The sequence below is a fragment of the Caloenas nicobarica genome, chromosome 10 (genome assembly GCF_036013445.1).
Source record: "Caloenas nicobarica isolate bCalNic1 chromosome 10, bCalNic1.hap1, whole genome shotgun sequence".
Taxonomy (NCBI): domain Eukaryota; kingdom Metazoa; phylum Chordata; class Aves; order Columbiformes; family Columbidae; genus Caloenas; species Caloenas nicobarica.
This window is the reverse complement of record NC_088254.1, coordinates 7,686,025-7,704,550: the sequence shown is the minus strand read 5'-3', so window position 1 is coordinate 7,704,550 and position 18,526 is coordinate 7,686,025. Positions and strand designations below refer to the sequence as shown.

Here is an 18,526-nt window from a genome sequence, read left to right as displayed (position 1 = left end):
TATTATATTCTTTGGCACAAAGCTCACTTAAACGTACTGTAAAGCCCAGATGACAGTCCTTTTAAGAAATATGCATTGCGAATTATGTACATCCATAAAAACATCAAAAGTATGATTGTATAAATATTCCCCTCTACCCCCACCACAAATAAAAAGGTAAAATAGAAACCCTTGTTTTAGGAAAGCTTTTGACAGTTTTAGAAAATGTACCGTTTTCTATTTCACATTTTATTTGTAGAGTAAGAATATTTCATATTTAAGACTATTTACAGCAAATGATCAGTACTTCAAGAAAGATATAGCATCACTCTGAGACTACAGAGCTCGTGGTTTGCAATAGTTACAGGAACAGCAACTGGAAACAACAGAGCAGCAAAATCTGAATCTATGTTTTTCTTATTAAAAAAAAAAATCTTCTCTGTTGCAATTTCCCTTTAAGATAATGGACCAATTAGAAATGTCAGCTACGATCCTTCTGTACTTGTAGACAATTAGTATCTACATTTCTCTCTAGGAGATATTGATTCCCATGTTTCAGAAAATGTAAAAAGCAGCCTGTCCAGGAGGAGGACAGTTAATTGGAGACAGAGCTAGAGACTCAAGTGTATTGCAGAGAGCTTTTACTATAGATAACATGCCAATATTTAATTATATGCAATTAGAAATTTTTATATCCCATTTCCAAGAATTAGCAGATTTCTATAAATGACATCTAGAGACTGGAATGAGGATAACAAACCCTGGAGTCTCCAAAGGACTCATTTGAAAGTTACACAGTAAGTTTACGAGGTATGATATGGAAGGCAGAGGTAATTACGTGCAGATACGGGAAATACTCTAGATAAGAAGATTCCCTCGGAGTACTAGTCACATACTGATACACGGCAATTACTGGTTTAGGTAGGTCATAGTGCATGGAGTCTGTAGTGCTGATCAGCTGCAGAATATGTAGAATAGAGTATGTCTTTGATGTTTAGTGGCTGCAAACCAAATAACCAATTAAGTAGTCCTCAGTATGAAATAAACGTGAGAGCTGTTGAAATCAGACTGTTCAACTCTGTCAATGTTAGGTGTGCTCAATTAAACACAAAATTCTATATGCAATGTGTGCATTATGTTGCATTTAGCACATGCACAAATCTATGTATAAGGCCTATTATGTATCAGACACATTCCACAGACTAACGTAAGGTCGTCTTTAGTCCAAAGATGAAGAAAAAGCTGCATGTGTAGAGTAGTTTGAATGCCAAGGTTCAAACATAAGGTTGGCTTCCAAAAGCACGAACTCTAGGTGTGTATTTTGTTGGCTGTCAGATTTCTGAAAGCTCCCAGCATTGAGCACTTAGAGGTGGTCAGGAGAAATGGTTGAGTATTTGGGATTTCCAGAGCCAGGGATAGCTATTTATGCCTAGTAAATATGTTCAAAATATCTGTTGATAGCTGTACAGTTATGCAAAGCTTTTAGCAGTGTTGGCTCTGAACAGTATTTACCAGTGGTGCTATTTGCTCTTCATCCTCGTCTGCAACCATTTTCTATCCATTGCTTCTGCAGTGGCCATTGGTTTTATTCCCAAAAGCTGGTTAGGAGACCTGTTTTGTGAGTCATTCCATAGTATGAGTTATGGTTTTTGAAGTGACATTGAATGTAACTTGATCCTGTTTGTACTTGTGACCAAGCAGGCCACCCCGATTTTCAGTTTGCCTGTTCTTCTTGTTGCCTATCCTACTTGCCATCAACATTTTGAGATTGATTATTTAGTAACAACTGTCTTCTAACACCAGAAATATGTATTTCCTCGAGAAAGCATTTGTCAGTGTTCCTCCATCTAGTTCAGCTTTGTCAACTGTTTCCATTTTCTTACCATGTCTTTCTCTTAGCTGTGGACTTTATGTAAGGTCTTTGCTGAGCCCGTCAGCCTTCACTATTTGAGACTTAAAGACTTTCAAAATGCATTTTACTGTAGGAAAAAGAAACTTTTGCAGGCTAGTAGAGATTAGTAGATAGGGTAGTATGGAATAAGATATTATTTAATTCCCGCTTAATAGCATTCAAATTGTTTTCTCAAGGATGTCTGTTCTTTGTCCCTTATATTTGCTATTGTTTTATTTGCTGCTAGTCTCCCTCTTACGGCCTTTTTCACTTTAATTTCTGTGCCTTCCAGCAGGATGATATCACACAGGTAAACTTGTTTATTAACACACACACCCAAATATGTGCATCTTTCGTGTCCATTTTGCCACTCATTTTCAGCGTTGGTCACAACACAGTTTGTTGCCATGATTTGTATTCACAGTAAAGGTTCTTGAAAGGGATGCAAGTAGTAAAGATACGATGTTTAGTGTTAAATTGAACTGCATCTAAACATTAGGCCTTTTCCTTCTTGAACCACAGCCTCTTCTACTCTGTGTAAAACGTTAACCTTCTGTCACATCCCACAAAATGTATGCCGAGAGCTCACTCTAAAAACGCTGTGTTTAATTGGCTCGTTCTGAGGAGTGGTATCACTCCCTGCGTGTGGCTGAATGAAACAAGCTCCAGGGAACTCAAGAGCTGGAAGGATGGAGCTGCATGTTCTCTGGTGCAAACCAAAGCTTGGGCTCCATGGCAGGAGATGGAAATAGTCTGGAGAAGGTAAAGGAAGTTGTAAATGAAAATTGTTTCGTTTCCAAACTGTAAAAATTACCCAAATTATCAACTCTACGAGGAAAATGAGCGTATCCCTGCGTTAGGTGGAATCAAGTAGGGTACAAAATGTTGAGCTAGAGTATATGAATATTTGTCTTTGTTATGATAAAATTGTATACAGTTTTTAAGTCACTAAGTTGAAGTTTGTCTCGCTTCCTTTTTTCCTAAAGATTCTTCGATGTATTTGGGATGGTAGCAGACTGTTGAGCGCTGATAATCGTATCACTTGACAGCAGTTCTCAATATTATTACTTTCTATTATTCAGTGTGGTTATTTTCTTTTTGGTTTTGAGATGTTTATATGGAATAAATGTTTTTCTTACTTTTGTACCAGTATTTCAAGCCTTTATACCACATTTAAGTGTGCAGTGTCTGTATTGCCAAACTGCAAATGACTGCTAAGAATGTTTTATTTTGCAAGAATAATAAAGGATAGTTAAAAATGACCCTTTTTTTGGAAGTGAAAAATAGGTGAGATATTTGTAGTTGCCTTATTGAAAATTTAATGAATACGTGGTAGCTTGTTTTTAGTTTGCTTTGGTTTAGGTTTTTTGGGGGTGTTGGGGCTGGTTTATCTTTAAAAGCACAAGGCATTTCAGATTGGAAAAAAACCCATGCAAATAGTTATTTTAGCAGTTGCATCTATTGTTCATCAATTAGTAAAATACATCTGATTATGTAGTACTATAATAAAATTGTATTATGAAGTAGAAGTATTTATTGAAAAATGGTTTAATTTTAAATGTCTATGTTTTGCGTCCTAAGAGTGACTGACTTTGAGGCACAAGGCCTCTTTGTCTTCAGTAAAACCTCGTGTTATAATTTGGCAGTTTGACTCTGCGTCCTCACTAATCTTAAGTGTTCTAAGTCTTCCAGACATGTCTCTTTCATTTAAATATGGGTATTAATTAAATTGGCTATTGGTCAGGGTTGCTAATACTGACCTTTTATTAAAATTTTTATTACTGGTGGTGACATTTCTGTCATCTGAAGGAACTTGACCTGTTCATTTTCAGTTTCTGCCACAGAGGCCACATTCTACCCATCCTGACTGCATGACTCCACATGGAACTATCCTGCACCAGACCTTGGATTTTGATGAGTTCATACCGCCAATACCGCCTCCACCCTACTACCCACCAGAATATACCTGCACACCAGTGATAGAAGCGCAGAGGTGATTCTTCTTCCCTCTAGTTACAGTTATCGCATAATTCTGAGCTACAGGCTATGGAGGTCTTTCAAATAATATGAAGCCAAGTAAATGTCCTTCACTTACATTAGGTGCTTCTTTTCCAGAGAGATTACATACATTTTTCACAAACTCGTTAGGATGCACCTGGAAATATTTGTGTTAAAGTACTGCTGTAATCGAGAAGTGATTGAACTTAGCTAAGACAAGGATAACAATATCTGAACTTGAAGCAGAGATCAGCTTATAGGTAATCCTTTCACAGTTGTCAACATTGTACACTTCACGTTGAATACAAGGTTTAATTTTCTAAGGACATCATTGCAATTGATGTGTATTATTGTGGAGCAGTGAAGGGCATTAATGTCTGCAAACCAGGCAGGTAGAGATGGCTGGCATCCAAAATAAAATACAATTTTTAAAGCTACCCTGTGAATGTGGGCTTCCTTTTGGTTATCTAATAAATTTCTTCTTGTAGTACATGGGCTTTGAATTCAGAGGACACTCTACATCACTGTAGGTGATAGTTTACCAAATGAATCCAATGCAATTTCTTAATAATTAAGTTTGTTTGTTTGTGTTTGTAAACAGAGGTCTCCATTTGGACTTTCCTCATTCCACATTCAGTGCTTTATATGAAGTAACCATTAACAGCCCAGGAATGTTGTATCCAGCTGAGCTGCCCCCTCCTTATGAGGCAGTGATTGGAGAGATGCCTGCCAGTCAGGTAAGGAAAGCCAAGGAGATTCTTTACACAGGCTTTACATAGCCTTCACATTTTCCTGAGGCGAAACAATTTTAGATAAATTTAATGACCTAAAATAAATTAGGAGTTAATTGTAGTTTGCAGGAACAACAGTTAGAAAATATTTATATCTTGAAAAGACATTTTTCAAACCGTTCTCTTTAAAATGGCTTAACCTAATGAATTCTACTTAATATGTATTCTCCGTATGTTCTTGTGCATCTTTGGGCAAATGCTTATGTGAGTAGTAATATTTCAGCTGTTACCATCCATTAGAAAAGTTGTATGATACTGGACTGTCAGTAACCAAAAACCTAAAAGAATGGATTGGAATTGTCAAAGCACAGCGGTTTTCCTTATTTGAACCAGGATAATGAAGTTTTAAAATGAGATTGCATTTCTTAATTTCTATAGGTAATAAGGAATTAGGAAGCAGGTTTATTTTCTTAAAATCCCCTGCAGTTGTAAAATATTTTTATTCCAGCTGCTGATGATAGTGGATTTGCCTTGCTTTAATATACTACTTTTAGTTGGAGTTTAGTACGACAGTATAGGTTTAATAAGGAAAAAGAGAACTGTGTGTCTTGTGACATATAATTCTAATAACTTCTGTATGTTTATGTGTGTGTGTATATAGCGTAGAGCTCATGGGACATTTGGGTTTGCTCTGTGTGTGATCTGAGCCAAGATAATTACAAACGCCCGTTTTAAACTCAATGGGTAGGTAGAACATGTACTCGAAAATTCCTAACAAAAATCTCTGTAAATAACCTCACATTAACAAAGTTAAAAGTACACATTTTTGGTCCCTCATGTAGATCAGATTGGTAATAGTATAGGTTCTTATAACGGTATGGTCCAGTTGTGACAGGATGCCTTGAACTCTGTGCCAAATTTATGCTTTAGTAATTGTAAGATACAGCCTCCACGAGGGGGCTGCTATCAGGCACCAAAGTGCAAGAAACTGATTCCTGCTGCAGTGTTACATCAGCTGGGAAGAAACCGTAAGGAGCAAAGATTTGAATCGTAAAAGGATAGGGATGTGTTCTTCCTATGAAACAGCGATGAGTAGTTCTCCGTCACTTATGCTTTTGGCTGTTACAGCTTTTGATAGCTGATGCTGTTATACGGCAGAAACAGTTACTCCCGAGAGTGCACAACACCTTTATTCTCAGCTTTGGGAAAGGATCCAGTATACTTCAGCCAAATATTTACATTATGCTTTCTTGCCTTATTTTCTACTATACTGTGTCAACTCAACTGAAACTAGAATTGTAATGTATATACAGCCAAAGCTAATTTGAGCAAAGTTTTGCTTGAAGTGATTCATGATAATTGAATCAGCTGTCACAAATGGGAAAATACTTAAAATTGCTTTTAGAAACTGTAATTTCTTCTGGGTTTCAGTAAAAATCTCAAGGAGTCAAACATTCTAGAAATTGCTTAGCAGTTGTTGATAGCACACTATGGAAATATATGTGTTCAGGTTGCTAAATTGCACCCACGTTACAGAGGGGAGTACTTTGCATTTCCCCAAAATATAACATTGACGAGTTTGCTAGTGATTTTTTTCACATCAAGGGAAACCACAAAACTAAAGAAATTATATCAATTTTAACTATTATACATATGAAGATTATTAAGATGATTGAGAAGACAAGTGTCTGAGGAGAAAAAGAATGTTGTGCTGCACAGTCCCTGACAAGAATGCAATTTAAAAACTCCCAAGATATGCCTGATTTTGCAGCTTCTGTGACTGACAAAGCAGCTTCTGACAACTCTTCTAATCCTTGCCTTGTATCATACCTTCCACTACCTGCCACAATAAACAGGGCAGACATTGCACTACCTTTGATTTATTTGGCTATAGTGAAATGAATCAGTATAAACTGCTGGTGAGTGAAGTTCTTTTCTGAACAGCAAAATTGGAATTTCCAAGGCCACCTCCTTTTAAAACATTTTTATCGAAGTTCCATCCTTTTTCCTTTATAGTAACTCAGAGGAACCTGCAAGCTCTGGAGGAGTTGATATTTTTCAGTGATTAAAAATATAAATGGCAGAAGCAATATGAATTATACATGGTTTGGGGAAGAAGAGAAGTATAAGAATTTGGATGTGGTACTAAGGTTTAGAAAAGTGTCTATTTATATTTAAGCACAAAATCACTTGGAGCGCTCTTGTAATTGGGATTACACTTTGCATGAGCATTGACATCCAGCAGCACAATAACACCAGTGTGTAACAAAAATATAAGATAACAATACATAATTTAAAGGAGCAATGTCATTGTCTTGCAATAAGAGCATGGGCTTTAATAAGGAGATGTATTGACTGTTATTTTTTGACATCTGGGGTCAGTGTCAGGGCCTTGCCTCTTCATCTCTGGCCACCTGTGTTCCAGAAGTGTTTGTTCTAATCACAAATGAAAACAAGCGGTGATTTTAAATTTCTAAATGGTCATAATTATATAGTTTCTTACCAGGGGTGAGTTTGTATATGCCTAGTAGTTGCTGGATCAGAGAGCTTGAAGGAGCAAAGTAACAACAAGTGCTGACTATCAGAAGTGAAGTACACTGACAATGCTAACTAAAGCCTACACAGTGACTTTGTAGCCATGTATTTTTCTCACCAAAAAAAGCCCTAACATTTTTACAGTCAGTGTCTCAGTTGATCTGTAAATGGAGAAATGGAGCTGAAGTCTAAGACAGTTTGAGTCTACAAAAGGAACAAAATGCAGTCTTGAATTCTTACATGATGCAAATGCTCCCAAATAATAGGCACTAAGCTACAGTACAGTATGAACCAACATAGCTAGATTTATAAGTCCCTCAAAGGCAGACATTGCACTGGAAGTCATGGCAGAGATTTAGCTACAGAAGTGCTTCTGGGAACCATTATGTAATAATGTCATCATTGTATTAATAAAACCTCTTACGGAGCATCGAGCAATAGGTTTGGTTTGGTTTTAAATGGATTGAGGTCCTTCAAACTTTGTTAAATTGTATCAAATTAGACTCTATTTCATGGACAACAAATGTCAGTACTAATTTAAGTGGTTGCATCTAAATAAAAATTGCTGTTGTCATCTGTACTGATTAGGAATTCCCATTTTATGGCTATGAAAAAAAAGTGGTTTCCAGGCAAAGTATTGGCTAGGATATAGAAAAAACAAGGACAAACAGATCAGAGTTCTGAGTGATTTTTATGCCAGTGACTGTTCTGTAAGGTTTACTCATCTATAGGCTGTGCAGGCTTGTTAAAAGCCTGGTTTTTCTTTCCTTTTCTTATTGATTGTCAGTATTACCTCCTACAATTAAAACCACACTTCTCCTTCCCCCAAGAAAGAAGTTAATCAATACCAAATGCATATAAAATACATTCAGCAATTTTTCTTGTGAATGGGGAAAGAACAAGGGAAGGAAGAGGAAGATTTAACACATTGATCAATTAAGTTTAAATGGCTTACGTTTTGCAACATACAGCTAAATACTGAAAAAAGTAGAAGAAACCAAAATTCACATTACATTCCAGGTTTCTTTTGCATGTCCAAAACATTGAAATCTCTCAGTTTCCCATTGTTAAGGATGCTAGTCATCAATGAGGCCTTTAAGAGATAAACATTAAAGATGATGAATGCTTTTCTCTATATGGGGGATGTTGTATAGAGGAGAATATTCAGTCTTCCATTTGGTCTCAAGAAGCAATTTCCGTGTGTGTAAATGTGTCCCATCTATTTGTCATGTTGTCGGGGTTTGTTGTGGGGTTTTTTGTTGTGGGGTGTGTTTGTTTGTTTTTAGTTTTAATTTCCAGTAGTTGTAATTACAGAAAACGATAATATAATATAGACCGCCGTAGATAAGCAAGCATCCATCCGGGTTAAGCTGAGAGGCCGTGTCCTTTGATTCACGTAGTAATGAGTCATCTCTAAGAATGTTATCTCATTTATGCAGCCCCATGTCTTCAGGTATGTCGCTGCAGGGTTTTCAGCCTCTGTAGGAGCCTCTGAGATTGAGGCAGAGCCTGAGAAGGGCTGTGATATTCTGTGGCTGAGCTTTTGTTTCCCTCTGAAATCCAAAGTGTGTGAAAGACTGATACAAATCCTACTGCACAGAGGAAAGAGTAGTTTCCCTGATAAGACATGCCTTCTTACCCTCGGTGAGCTGAAGGACTCTCAACAGTAACACCTAACCGAAAGGTAAAGTAGTTTGTCTCCTGGCCATGTTGGAAAGCGCCGTGGGTCCCAGGTGTGTTCTGTGACAGCTCTGTTCCAGCATGATGTAAAGCACAGTACAGATGGCTGCTCTGTGGCTTCTGTCGAATGACCTTAGTTGTCTCATTCTCAGGTCAAAAAATTCTTTTTTGTTATTTTAAATTTACTAGATCAAAGCTACAGGTGGTTCTTTTTGATTAGTAGAGGTTTGTCAAATCCTCAGCCTTGCATGTAACTCATTTTATAGATACTGTTCCGTTTTATAGGTACTGGACAATGCCACCACAGCTGCCAGGTGATGGGGAGAATGTGGGAGGTCAAAAAATGTTTCAGCACAAATACTTCAGCAGATACTTTCCTATCAATGATTAAGAATTTATGAAACCACCTAGATTTAAAAAGAACCTCGAGATTTTTAAAAAGAGGCAAACACCCTTAAAACATTGTTATTTCTTCCAAAACGTAGTTAGTCTGATTGAATTTTCTCCAACAACAAAGAGCATTTGTGATACCACTCATTTTTTTTATCGGAGACATGATATTCTGCTTCAATAAAGGAAGTTCCTTTAAGAAATTTCCAAGCAAATTGTTTAAAAATATGAGTGATTTCACCTTTGCTTCCAATCTTCTACCCATCTGTTGCTACATTGAAGTATTTCTGGTACTGTTCTTTGTTTAGAGTTGTATTTGCTAACCCTTCGACTTTGAATCACTTTTAAAAACTAAATTTGTATCAGAAAAAGTGTCCTAATCACTTGATCATAGTAAGCAATAGATAGACAGATAGATAGAAAAAACCCCCTTAATGAACACAGTAACTTACGCATAGGTATGTGTGCACTAATCTACACTGGCATGTGCACTGGAAGCTTTTTCCTTAATAGTTTCAGAGTAATGGTGTCACATTCAATTTTTCAGAGGGTGAGATACAAATTAAGCTCTTGACAAAAAGGTTTTCAGAGGTGACTGATGGTTATTTCTAAACTCTGTACCAACCGTAATAAGCTTTTACTAGTTAATTGTGGCCCTACAGGCAGAAGCAGATATGATGCTTTCTGCTAGAGATGGTATCAATCTCGTTCCTTTTGACTTTTCTTTTTATATTCTTATCATTTATTGTTACCAGCTATTTGTTGGAACCATTTTTTTTTAATGATGATGATCCGAAGGAACTGCTAAAAACCTAATGAGACTGGCAACAAGGTCCAATCGAAAGTCTATTAAAATCAGTAGAAAGAAAATTTCCTAAATTTCAGGTGTTTATGGATCACGTCTTTCCAGCAGGACTGGTTCTGTATCTTGTTCACACAATTCTCAAAAGTGAAGTTACCCACTTAGATCGACCCTTTCAAAAAGAAGGTGAGTCCTGGTATCATCTCCCTCCAGCAAGCTGGAGGCTGGAGAGCACCCTGCAGCGGCCACCTGGGTGAGTGGCAGTGATGGGAGAGGGACTAAAAATACATTAGGCGTCAAGATCTCAGCAAATAACCAAAGCAAAGTCCTGCTCTTGTTTTTATGGTTTCTGTTGTTGTCTGTCCTATTTCAGGGTGACATAATGTGGTGGGGAAAAGCACAGAATGGAAAAATGCAGAAAGTAGAAAAAGAGGTTGCTTGTAATAAAACCGTTAGTTTTAAGCATTGCAGACATTGAGTTCTATAATGTGGGCCTGCAGCCCCACTTGCCTGTGAAATCAAGATGAATTTAGCTTGTAGGTTCTGGAAAAATGGAAAGTTGGTTTAAGCATGTTCCATTGGCCTGCTTTCTTCCGTGACCCAAAGGCACTGCAAATACTCTAAACAGCTCTCAATCTGAACAGCAGCTTGTATCATAGTTATTTCACATTGTCAAGTGTGTTCTTAAGATCATTAGCACTATACTTTGTTTTGGTAAATTACAGATTTACACGGTGTTTCATTAAACAATTTTCATTTAGGTCACTGGTGCTGATCAGCAAGTATCTGAATCAAGCTTGGGTGAGAGGAACAACATGACTCTGGACTTCAGCACACAAGGTGATCATAGCATTGTGTTTGGCTGCTTGAGAAAGATGTAGTGGGATTTTTTAGTGGACTTTTCCTTCTCTTCTGTCCTTCTCAGTGGAGAACGGATTTGCTCTCAGATTGTTCATGGCAAGAAGAACCTTTTCAGAGTCATAAACTGGTGTGGCTGGAAATGCAGTGGAGAGTTTTGCTCAGCAAAGCATGCTCTATAAAACCCTTTGAGGCAGAGATGGCAACTGTCATAGTTCTTTGAAGAGTCATGTGTATAACCAGCAGTTTGTTTCTCAGTGTCAGGAGCCGTGGGTACCTTCCTGACAGTCCCCATGCCTTCTCCGTGGAGTTGGTTCCTGCATGGCTTCCAGAAGCCTCAACTGGAAGCTTGCTGCCTGGAGCACAGATGTTGTGACTGCAAGCAGATGAGTAGCAGCACACAGCCTGTTTGTTTAACCTTTAAAAGTTACTGGAACAGGCCTCCTTACTGTGTCTGTTGATATGGAGGGCTTTTGAAACATGACTGCCTCACGGGAGCATGAGCTGTCGAGCAGTTTGTATGAAGTAATTATTCCAGTAAAACTTCCATTAAATAGTTTTACTGTATCATATTTGTATTGTATTAATGAACAGACTGGCAGGGGTTCTCAGTACACTTACTTGCAGAGTGGTCCAAGAAACAGAAACAGTCTTCTCTAGCCCAGCATGCAGAATCGGACTGGCAGCCTAACAGATAGTGAGGAGCATCTGTTCCCACACACACGGTATCTGTTCTGTGAAGGATTTCAGTTTCCAGAGCCACTAGTGGTCACCTTTAAGTATTGCCAATTTTTTTTTTTTTTTTTTTAAAAACAAAACAAACAAACAAACAAAAAAAAACAAAACCAAAACTCTGGTGTTCGACAGCAGCAGTGGAGTGTGTCATCTGAAGGTGACTAGTTTTAAAGTGCTGCTGTTAACAAGGGCTGTGTCTACAGAGCTAATTCACAAAGTTTGTAAGTACATTTGGAGTTGATCACATCCACATTTGAAAGTCTGATTTTTAAGGTGGTAATAGAGGTTTGACTATTGGGAAGCACTGGACCAGCTCTCAAGCCAGGGTTTTGACATTGCATATTGTGCTGTGCGCACATGAAAGGGAACTAGGAAGGTCCTCAGACATGTTTTATTCATTTAAAATCAGTCAGGTGTCACCATTCCATGTCTTTTGAGCAGCGATTGCTTCTCATCTGCATCAGGCCCTTCCTTCTGCTGTCTGTAGTACCAGAAAAAACATGGCAGTGGAAGAGCAGAATACTAAGAAGCTGTAAATACAGTTTAAGGCCCTTAAGTCCAGGTAGTAAATGGTACAACCAACTACATTCTATTTATCAATTAAATGGAATCAAACCAGAGACAGTTTAGACAGTGGACATCTGTACTCTGAAGACAGGCACAAACTGGATGCTCTCATGTATCCATGTGATCTTTATAGATGTTTTAAAGCTCGAGTCAAGAGAATATGTTGCAAAGAATTGTCTAACTAGGTAAAAAATGTTTGGAGACTCATCACAAATATAAATGGTTCAATAAACCACTGCAGCCTTGCACCTAACACATAAAAAGTGGTGCATATTATGCATTTTTAGCATAATGTAGATGTATAGAGATATTTCCATTATTGTTTATTATGTCCTTTTTGGCAATGTTATGGTTGCCTTGTAAGTGTTACAAATGTATTTCCAGGAAGCCCCAAAAGAAAACAGTTCTGATTCATATTATGTAAGAAGAAAATGTCCTTCATAAAATCCAATCTCATGAATATTCAATTTTAATTTTGATAGTTGATTTCCCTATCCCGTAGAAAGCTTTCTGCTTCCTAGACCCAAAACATGGAAGCACGTAACAAACATTCTCTAATTCACTAAAAGATCCTATTTTCCTCTTCCTGAACAAAACAGTTAAAATACATTTGTCTCATCAATATGGTTGCAACAGCTGTTGTGCGAAAAGGGCATCAGAGGCGGCTGAGCTGAATAGAATTATGTGGTTTGCATTTTGTAAATATTTTTATTTTAGATGTAGGATTTCAAGGAATTCCAGTCTGATAGGGGAAAAAGTGAGTGGATTATCTAGTTGTATTTTTGTCATGACTCTGGGAATAATGCAGAGCCAAATACTTATTTTCATACAAGGTGCCATTTTCATCCTTAATATATATTTGTAGACATGACAGAGGAAGTGATAACAATCTCAGTTTTTAATACAAAGGGCTTCAAAGATGATGTGACCTTGCACAGAATGTTTAGCTTCTATCTGAAGTGTGTGCATCACATATTTTGTATGCCGGAGATGTTACATGATGGTCAATTCTCATTTGTAGAGAACTTAGATACATAAAATTATGATCGGTTAGGAAGTGTTACGTGCAAAGCTAATATTGACTGTAGTGATAGGTTTAGAAGTGATCAGGGCCATGTTTTTTCAGCATTTGTGTAAAGTTTTACTTCTACCACAGGCAATCTCTCACTGGTTACCAGAGAAACCAGTAGCGAAAGAGCTGTTCTGTCCCAGTGTAGTTACAGGTAGTGCTTTGGTATCAGTGCTCAAGCATGCTTATTGGTTAAAGAAAGTACTCAAGTACAGCACAAAATGTCTTTGCTGAAGGACATTAGAAACAAGTAAATTACTTCAGTCTTTTTTGCTTTGGCATTCTGTCATCTGAAAGCTTATGAGTAATTATTGATGTAGTTGCCATTTACTAAATTTAAATTCCTGTGTTGAAAACAGGGTTGGAGGGGAATGGGAGAGGGCCAAGAAGTCTTTGTTTTTCTCTGAATCTCTTGTTTTGCAGTTTCTGTTGAGAGCACCTCCTTGATGGTCTCTGAGGCTGTTCATATCCCAGACCATAGCTGCTCCTCTGAAGATCTTTCTTCACTGGAAGTTCAAGGATCTCTCCATTCTGCAGATCTTTCTCCTTATTGTACAAGCCCCAAAGGAGCTGTGGACCAGAGCTGCAGCACTCTGGATTATAGCACCTGCTTCAGGTTCCATAGAACTCGCTCTGGTGAGGATGATGGCTCCCACAGCCAAGCCTCCACAGACAGGTCTCAAGGACAAGAAAAGAACTGTGCCCATGACACGTCCTTGGACCGTGCCTTGGAGAATTTTAGCCCCTCAGAAAGAGAACTACAGAATTCTGCTCGAGAAAGCAATCCCACATCACCTTGGAAGCAAAAGAAAACCTGCTGTGTGGACTTCAGCCAGCCTCCTGTCCCTTCCCAGACCTCTCCCTGTTTTGGGCCCACAAATACTTCATCATACGCGAGCAGCCATGAGAGTGCTGTCCAGCAGCATCACATTACAAAATACCGAATTTCAAACATAGTCCGATCGACTAGTGACCCTGTATCGTGTTCATCTTATACGGAAGGTAAGTGTAGTGCCAAAAAGGTGATGGAGCCTAGAACAGAGTGGTATGTGATTTATGCAGCAATTGGTGCTGCTGGAAAATCACGCGAAACAGTTGAATGAGGGTTGACTTACATGCGAAGGGTAAATTTGAAAATTTCTAAGAAAATGGAAATGGGAGAAGTGACAGAATGAAATTAATTTTGGCTTTTCTAAATTGTACCAGCCTTTCTGTAGTGCTCAGAAAGCTCTCTCTTGAGTTAATGCTTCCACCTCTCTATTACGTTTCTACTGAGAAGCTAAACTAAGAAGTTGAGTGGTAGCTGGGGTCTATTTAGGAAATGATTAACTGAGCTGTCACACTCATCATACAGCAGGTTGTTTCCTGAAGGTGACACTGACATTGACAGTATTGGTGCATGTCAGAGGCAGCTGGAGTGTGACTGTGCAGTGGCAAGTTGGAGTGTACGTTGAAAAGTTTTAAACAATGAAGAAATGAAAGATGAGGCACATGACAAGATGATAAATGAAGAGGAAAGCTTTTGACTGTCATGGATAAGCATTTTCTACTATGAATCTCCTTTTAGACAAGTAGAGAAGAAGAGAGGTGATGACATTAGCTGAACAGTGTATCTTCATAAAAACCTGTTTGTTAGTGGAAATGTTTGATTTAGTAGAGGCTGGCTCAGTCAAATAATAGCAGGAGTGTAGAACTGTCTAAACCATTTGAAAAGTGCAGGTTTTACAAAAGGATGTAAGCTGTTTAAAGGGATTCAAGGGGGTAACCTGGAGAAGTGGTTTGAAAGTAAAGATTAAAAGCTTGGTAAGATGTCATAGATCATGCTGTTACAGCTGCTTTCACTGGGCTGTCTAAGGGGTTTAGAGGAAGAGTGATGTGACTAGCTCAAAACAAAAGCAGACAAAATGCTGAAATAAATGGTTTCATTTAGCAAGATGATGAGTTGGTTCTATTACTCTTTTTAGACCTATATTCTGTTTCTATGAATTTCAGAGACCTCCTACTTGGCTCAATAATTGAATGTCTTTTACCCTTAGAGATCTAGCCTCAACCTCCTGTCCAGGAAAATTGAATCTTTAAATCTAGAAGCCTGCATTTATTGTATGAAATTTACTCTACTAGGATATGTGTGCTATGAAGCTGCTGTGCAGACAGTAAGTAGGAATTTCTGAATCCTTTCTACTGTGCCAAAGACAAGAAGAACAGCCCTTCTGGATCATGCTCTGCAAGCGTTCCATATTGCACTCCGTATGTTCTTTGAGTAGTGTTAGAGAGATTACTGTAGGCAGCCATATCTACGTGTTCTAGCTGGCTGCTGGGACGCCTGGTAGAAAAGATGCTCTGCCTTCGTTTTTAACACATCCTAAATACATCCATCATAATTTCTGGAGAAGTGGCATCATGGGAATTACTTTGAGTAATTCCCAAGTTCTTAGCCCTGTATGAGTTGAGGGACACAGGTTGAACATGCCTGAGATGTAACTGTGTAGCAAAGGTTGTAACAAAGGAGCAGTGATGGTTCTAGAGATACATATACACACGTGGGGGGTGGAGGGGAAGAGGGAGGGTATTTGTGCTGGCCTACTTTGCCCTTCTTTCGCTACCTACAAAAGACTTTAAAATGGAATCTTTAAGAGAAGCACTTGAGTCTAGGTCACGTATTTCTTTCATTTATGTCTGGTGAACTACCGTTTGCAAAATTTTACTCTGTGAAGGTTTTCACAACTTCACATCACTTCCCCTTCCTCTACTTTTTGTTGAACTTCATTGGGAAATCATATCTAGGTTAGAAGCAGCACAATTCTGATAACAGGTACTGGCTCTTTGTAGCAGCCCTGAAGCTTATTTTTCCCAAGCTGTGACACACAGCTGAAGTTCTTCATAGTCTTTAGAAGGTTAAAAAGGCATTTGGTCTAGATTTTTCATGACTGGCTATTGGTTTATAGGTCTCACTGCAGAATTTTAAAATACATGCACAGAGTTGGACGATAGGCAAAGATAAAGGGAACCAACTTGAGCTCCATCACTAACCAACCCAGAAGAAAAAGCTTTTGGCGTTTTTTTTCAGTAATGTACACTTATTTTTTTTTAAATTGTCCTGGAGTAGAACTGGTCAGATAAACTGACCATATGAAAGATAGTGCTGTAACTGTGTATCATTAATACTAATAACTCATGTAAGAGAGATACTGTGGATTTCGGAGAAGTGAAGGGTGTGGGAGCTTCAGGCACATTCATGCATGGGAAAGTACAGTGATTAGATTGGTGAGGTTTGGTTTTGCCTTTGGACCAAGTTTTTCTACTTTAAGAAAAATTTTTAATTTATCTTCTGATTAACCTCCCTATACAAGTCAATGTGAAGACATTTAGAAGCGTAACCTTGAAATTCACTGTGCAGAGTTTGTTAAATGGGTCCTGAACGTTACTGTGATTGCACTGCACGTGGTTTGGAACATAAATTATTTGACACAGGGCTGTTGCACATGTGCAACAGTGTAGTTACAAAACAGCAATGAGATCTAATAAATGAGTAATCTGGGAATTCTAACATGGGCATAAAACCATGGGCTTTTAGGTTAATAAGACACAATTCGTGCTTCAGGCACATCTTGACATGAAGGGGTCTTTATGGTATGTACAGTCAGTAATTCTCCCATTAATCCTTCAATGCTGCAGGTGGGCTTGTTTATTCATTTTGAAATATCTGTCATTCCTCATAGAGAAATTATAAAGTTTAGTTTAATAGGTGCCTATAAGGTCACAGTGTAGACCCTGGACAATTTAAGTATGGTGGATTCACATATAATCTCTGTGAGAAATAGTTCCCTCTTAAAAGAGAAATTACTTATACAGCAGTAGTTTGCATATTTTTCTGTCTTTTCCCTGTAAAGTTTATTGTAGCAAAGGAGGACAAAATCACCGATGTTTGTTAATTTTAAACCAAATACGATAGACTGTATGGCTGTATCAGTTAAGTGCCTGAGTGATTCTGTAGTGTCTTGTATTCCAGATAATTCAGGATAATGTCTAGTGGTATAGTTTTGACTGTGACACGAGTATATTAAGCAGTATAATAATGGATGAGAAGACAGAACCTCTGAAGTGTCTCCTCTTAATAAGCATGCCATGATTCATGTGCTGCAGTAATTCAGCATCATAAAGCAAATTAAAGACAGAATAGAAGCTGTCTCTCTTAATTTCTTACAGATTTTCTATGTTTGTAGCGTCTTATTTTTCTTTTCCTTCATTTAATTATTCACTTTACCAGAGAGGATTATACCAGCTTTTCATTATAAACTTTCCCTGAAGATATGGAAGAAAAACCTCTCCTAATCTACCTAGAAGTTCAAAATAGTTTTCAGTCTTGGAAACAGATGTGAACAGCCGTAGGATAAATGTAAGCGTTTATTCCGTCTTGGCTGTTACAAGCTTTAAATCAAAAGACTGCAGTGGTAATTACTGTATAATGTGATCTCATCAACATTGCCTCTTGTGCTGGCATCCCCGAACACTGTCTGCAGAAGGCGACTACGTCCAGAGTTGTTTGTAGATGCTCTGTAACCGCTGGTTATTGATTTGGGTCATCAGTAACCATAGTGGTCACCTACCCATTAGTTTATTCACTGGTGAATAGCATTTGTCCTGCAAAGAATGAGAATCTATTAAAAAAGGAGGTAGAAATATTGAATAAAATGCTGGTTTTATAGAAATACAAGGGCTTCCTCTTTCTTGGTTTTCTCATTTCCTGAGAGAAACTTTGTCTGCCAAGGAGATAGAGGAAGGTCTAAGGTCTCCCCGAGCAGGGAGCCTTCCATAGCTTCAGCGCTTAGGCCTGAAATATTTAGGATTTGATAGCTGTATAAGAGAGGAGTCCATCAAGCAGGATATATCTTTCTATTTGTAATCATTTAACAGCTTACAGGACATTCCTGTGTATAGTAGCTTCTCTTTATGAATGGACGTTGTGAAAGTAGTATTTCTTCAGAGTAGTTTTGTTCTGTAAAGGAGGTAATAAAAGATTCCAGTGTATTTTTCCTTGCCTTGGGCAGAGGAGGACAGCAGGGGTTGATTGTGCTCTGTCTCTATCTTTGGTTAAAGGTGATAATTGTGCCTGGACTCCTGTATGTAGCCAGCGTCAAGATGCAGGATTATCACCAGCTACATTAGAAACAGGTGAGTATCAGTTTTCTAGTGGAGGATCATGTGGGTTTCATTCTTTCGTTTTAAAAATAATTAACAGCTTTTGATAGAGAAACAAGCTCTAGAAAATTTTGGGCAGAAAAATCACTGCC

At 38.1% G+C, this 18,526-nt stretch overlaps 1 protein-coding gene across 1 annotated transcript in view; it reads left to right on the top strand.

The window, feature by feature from the left end:
• ENTREP2 (endosomal transmembrane epsin interactor 2) overlaps window positions 1-18,526 on the top strand; it is a 44,673-nt gene that overhangs the window by 23,112 nt on the left and 3,035 nt on the right. The window contains exons 4-9 of the mRNA XM_065641945.1: window positions 2,166-2,180; window positions 3,703-3,863; window positions 4,470-4,605; window positions 10,768-10,846; window positions 13,659-14,237; window positions 18,333-18,407. Coding sequence (XP_065498017.1) covers window positions 2,166-2,180; window positions 3,703-3,863; window positions 4,470-4,605; window positions 10,768-10,846; window positions 13,659-14,237; window positions 18,333-18,407 — 1,045 coding nt within the window. The remainder of the gene's footprint in view (window positions 1-2,165; window positions 2,181-3,702; window positions 3,864-4,469; window positions 4,606-10,767; window positions 10,847-13,658; window positions 14,238-18,332; window positions 18,408-18,526) is intronic.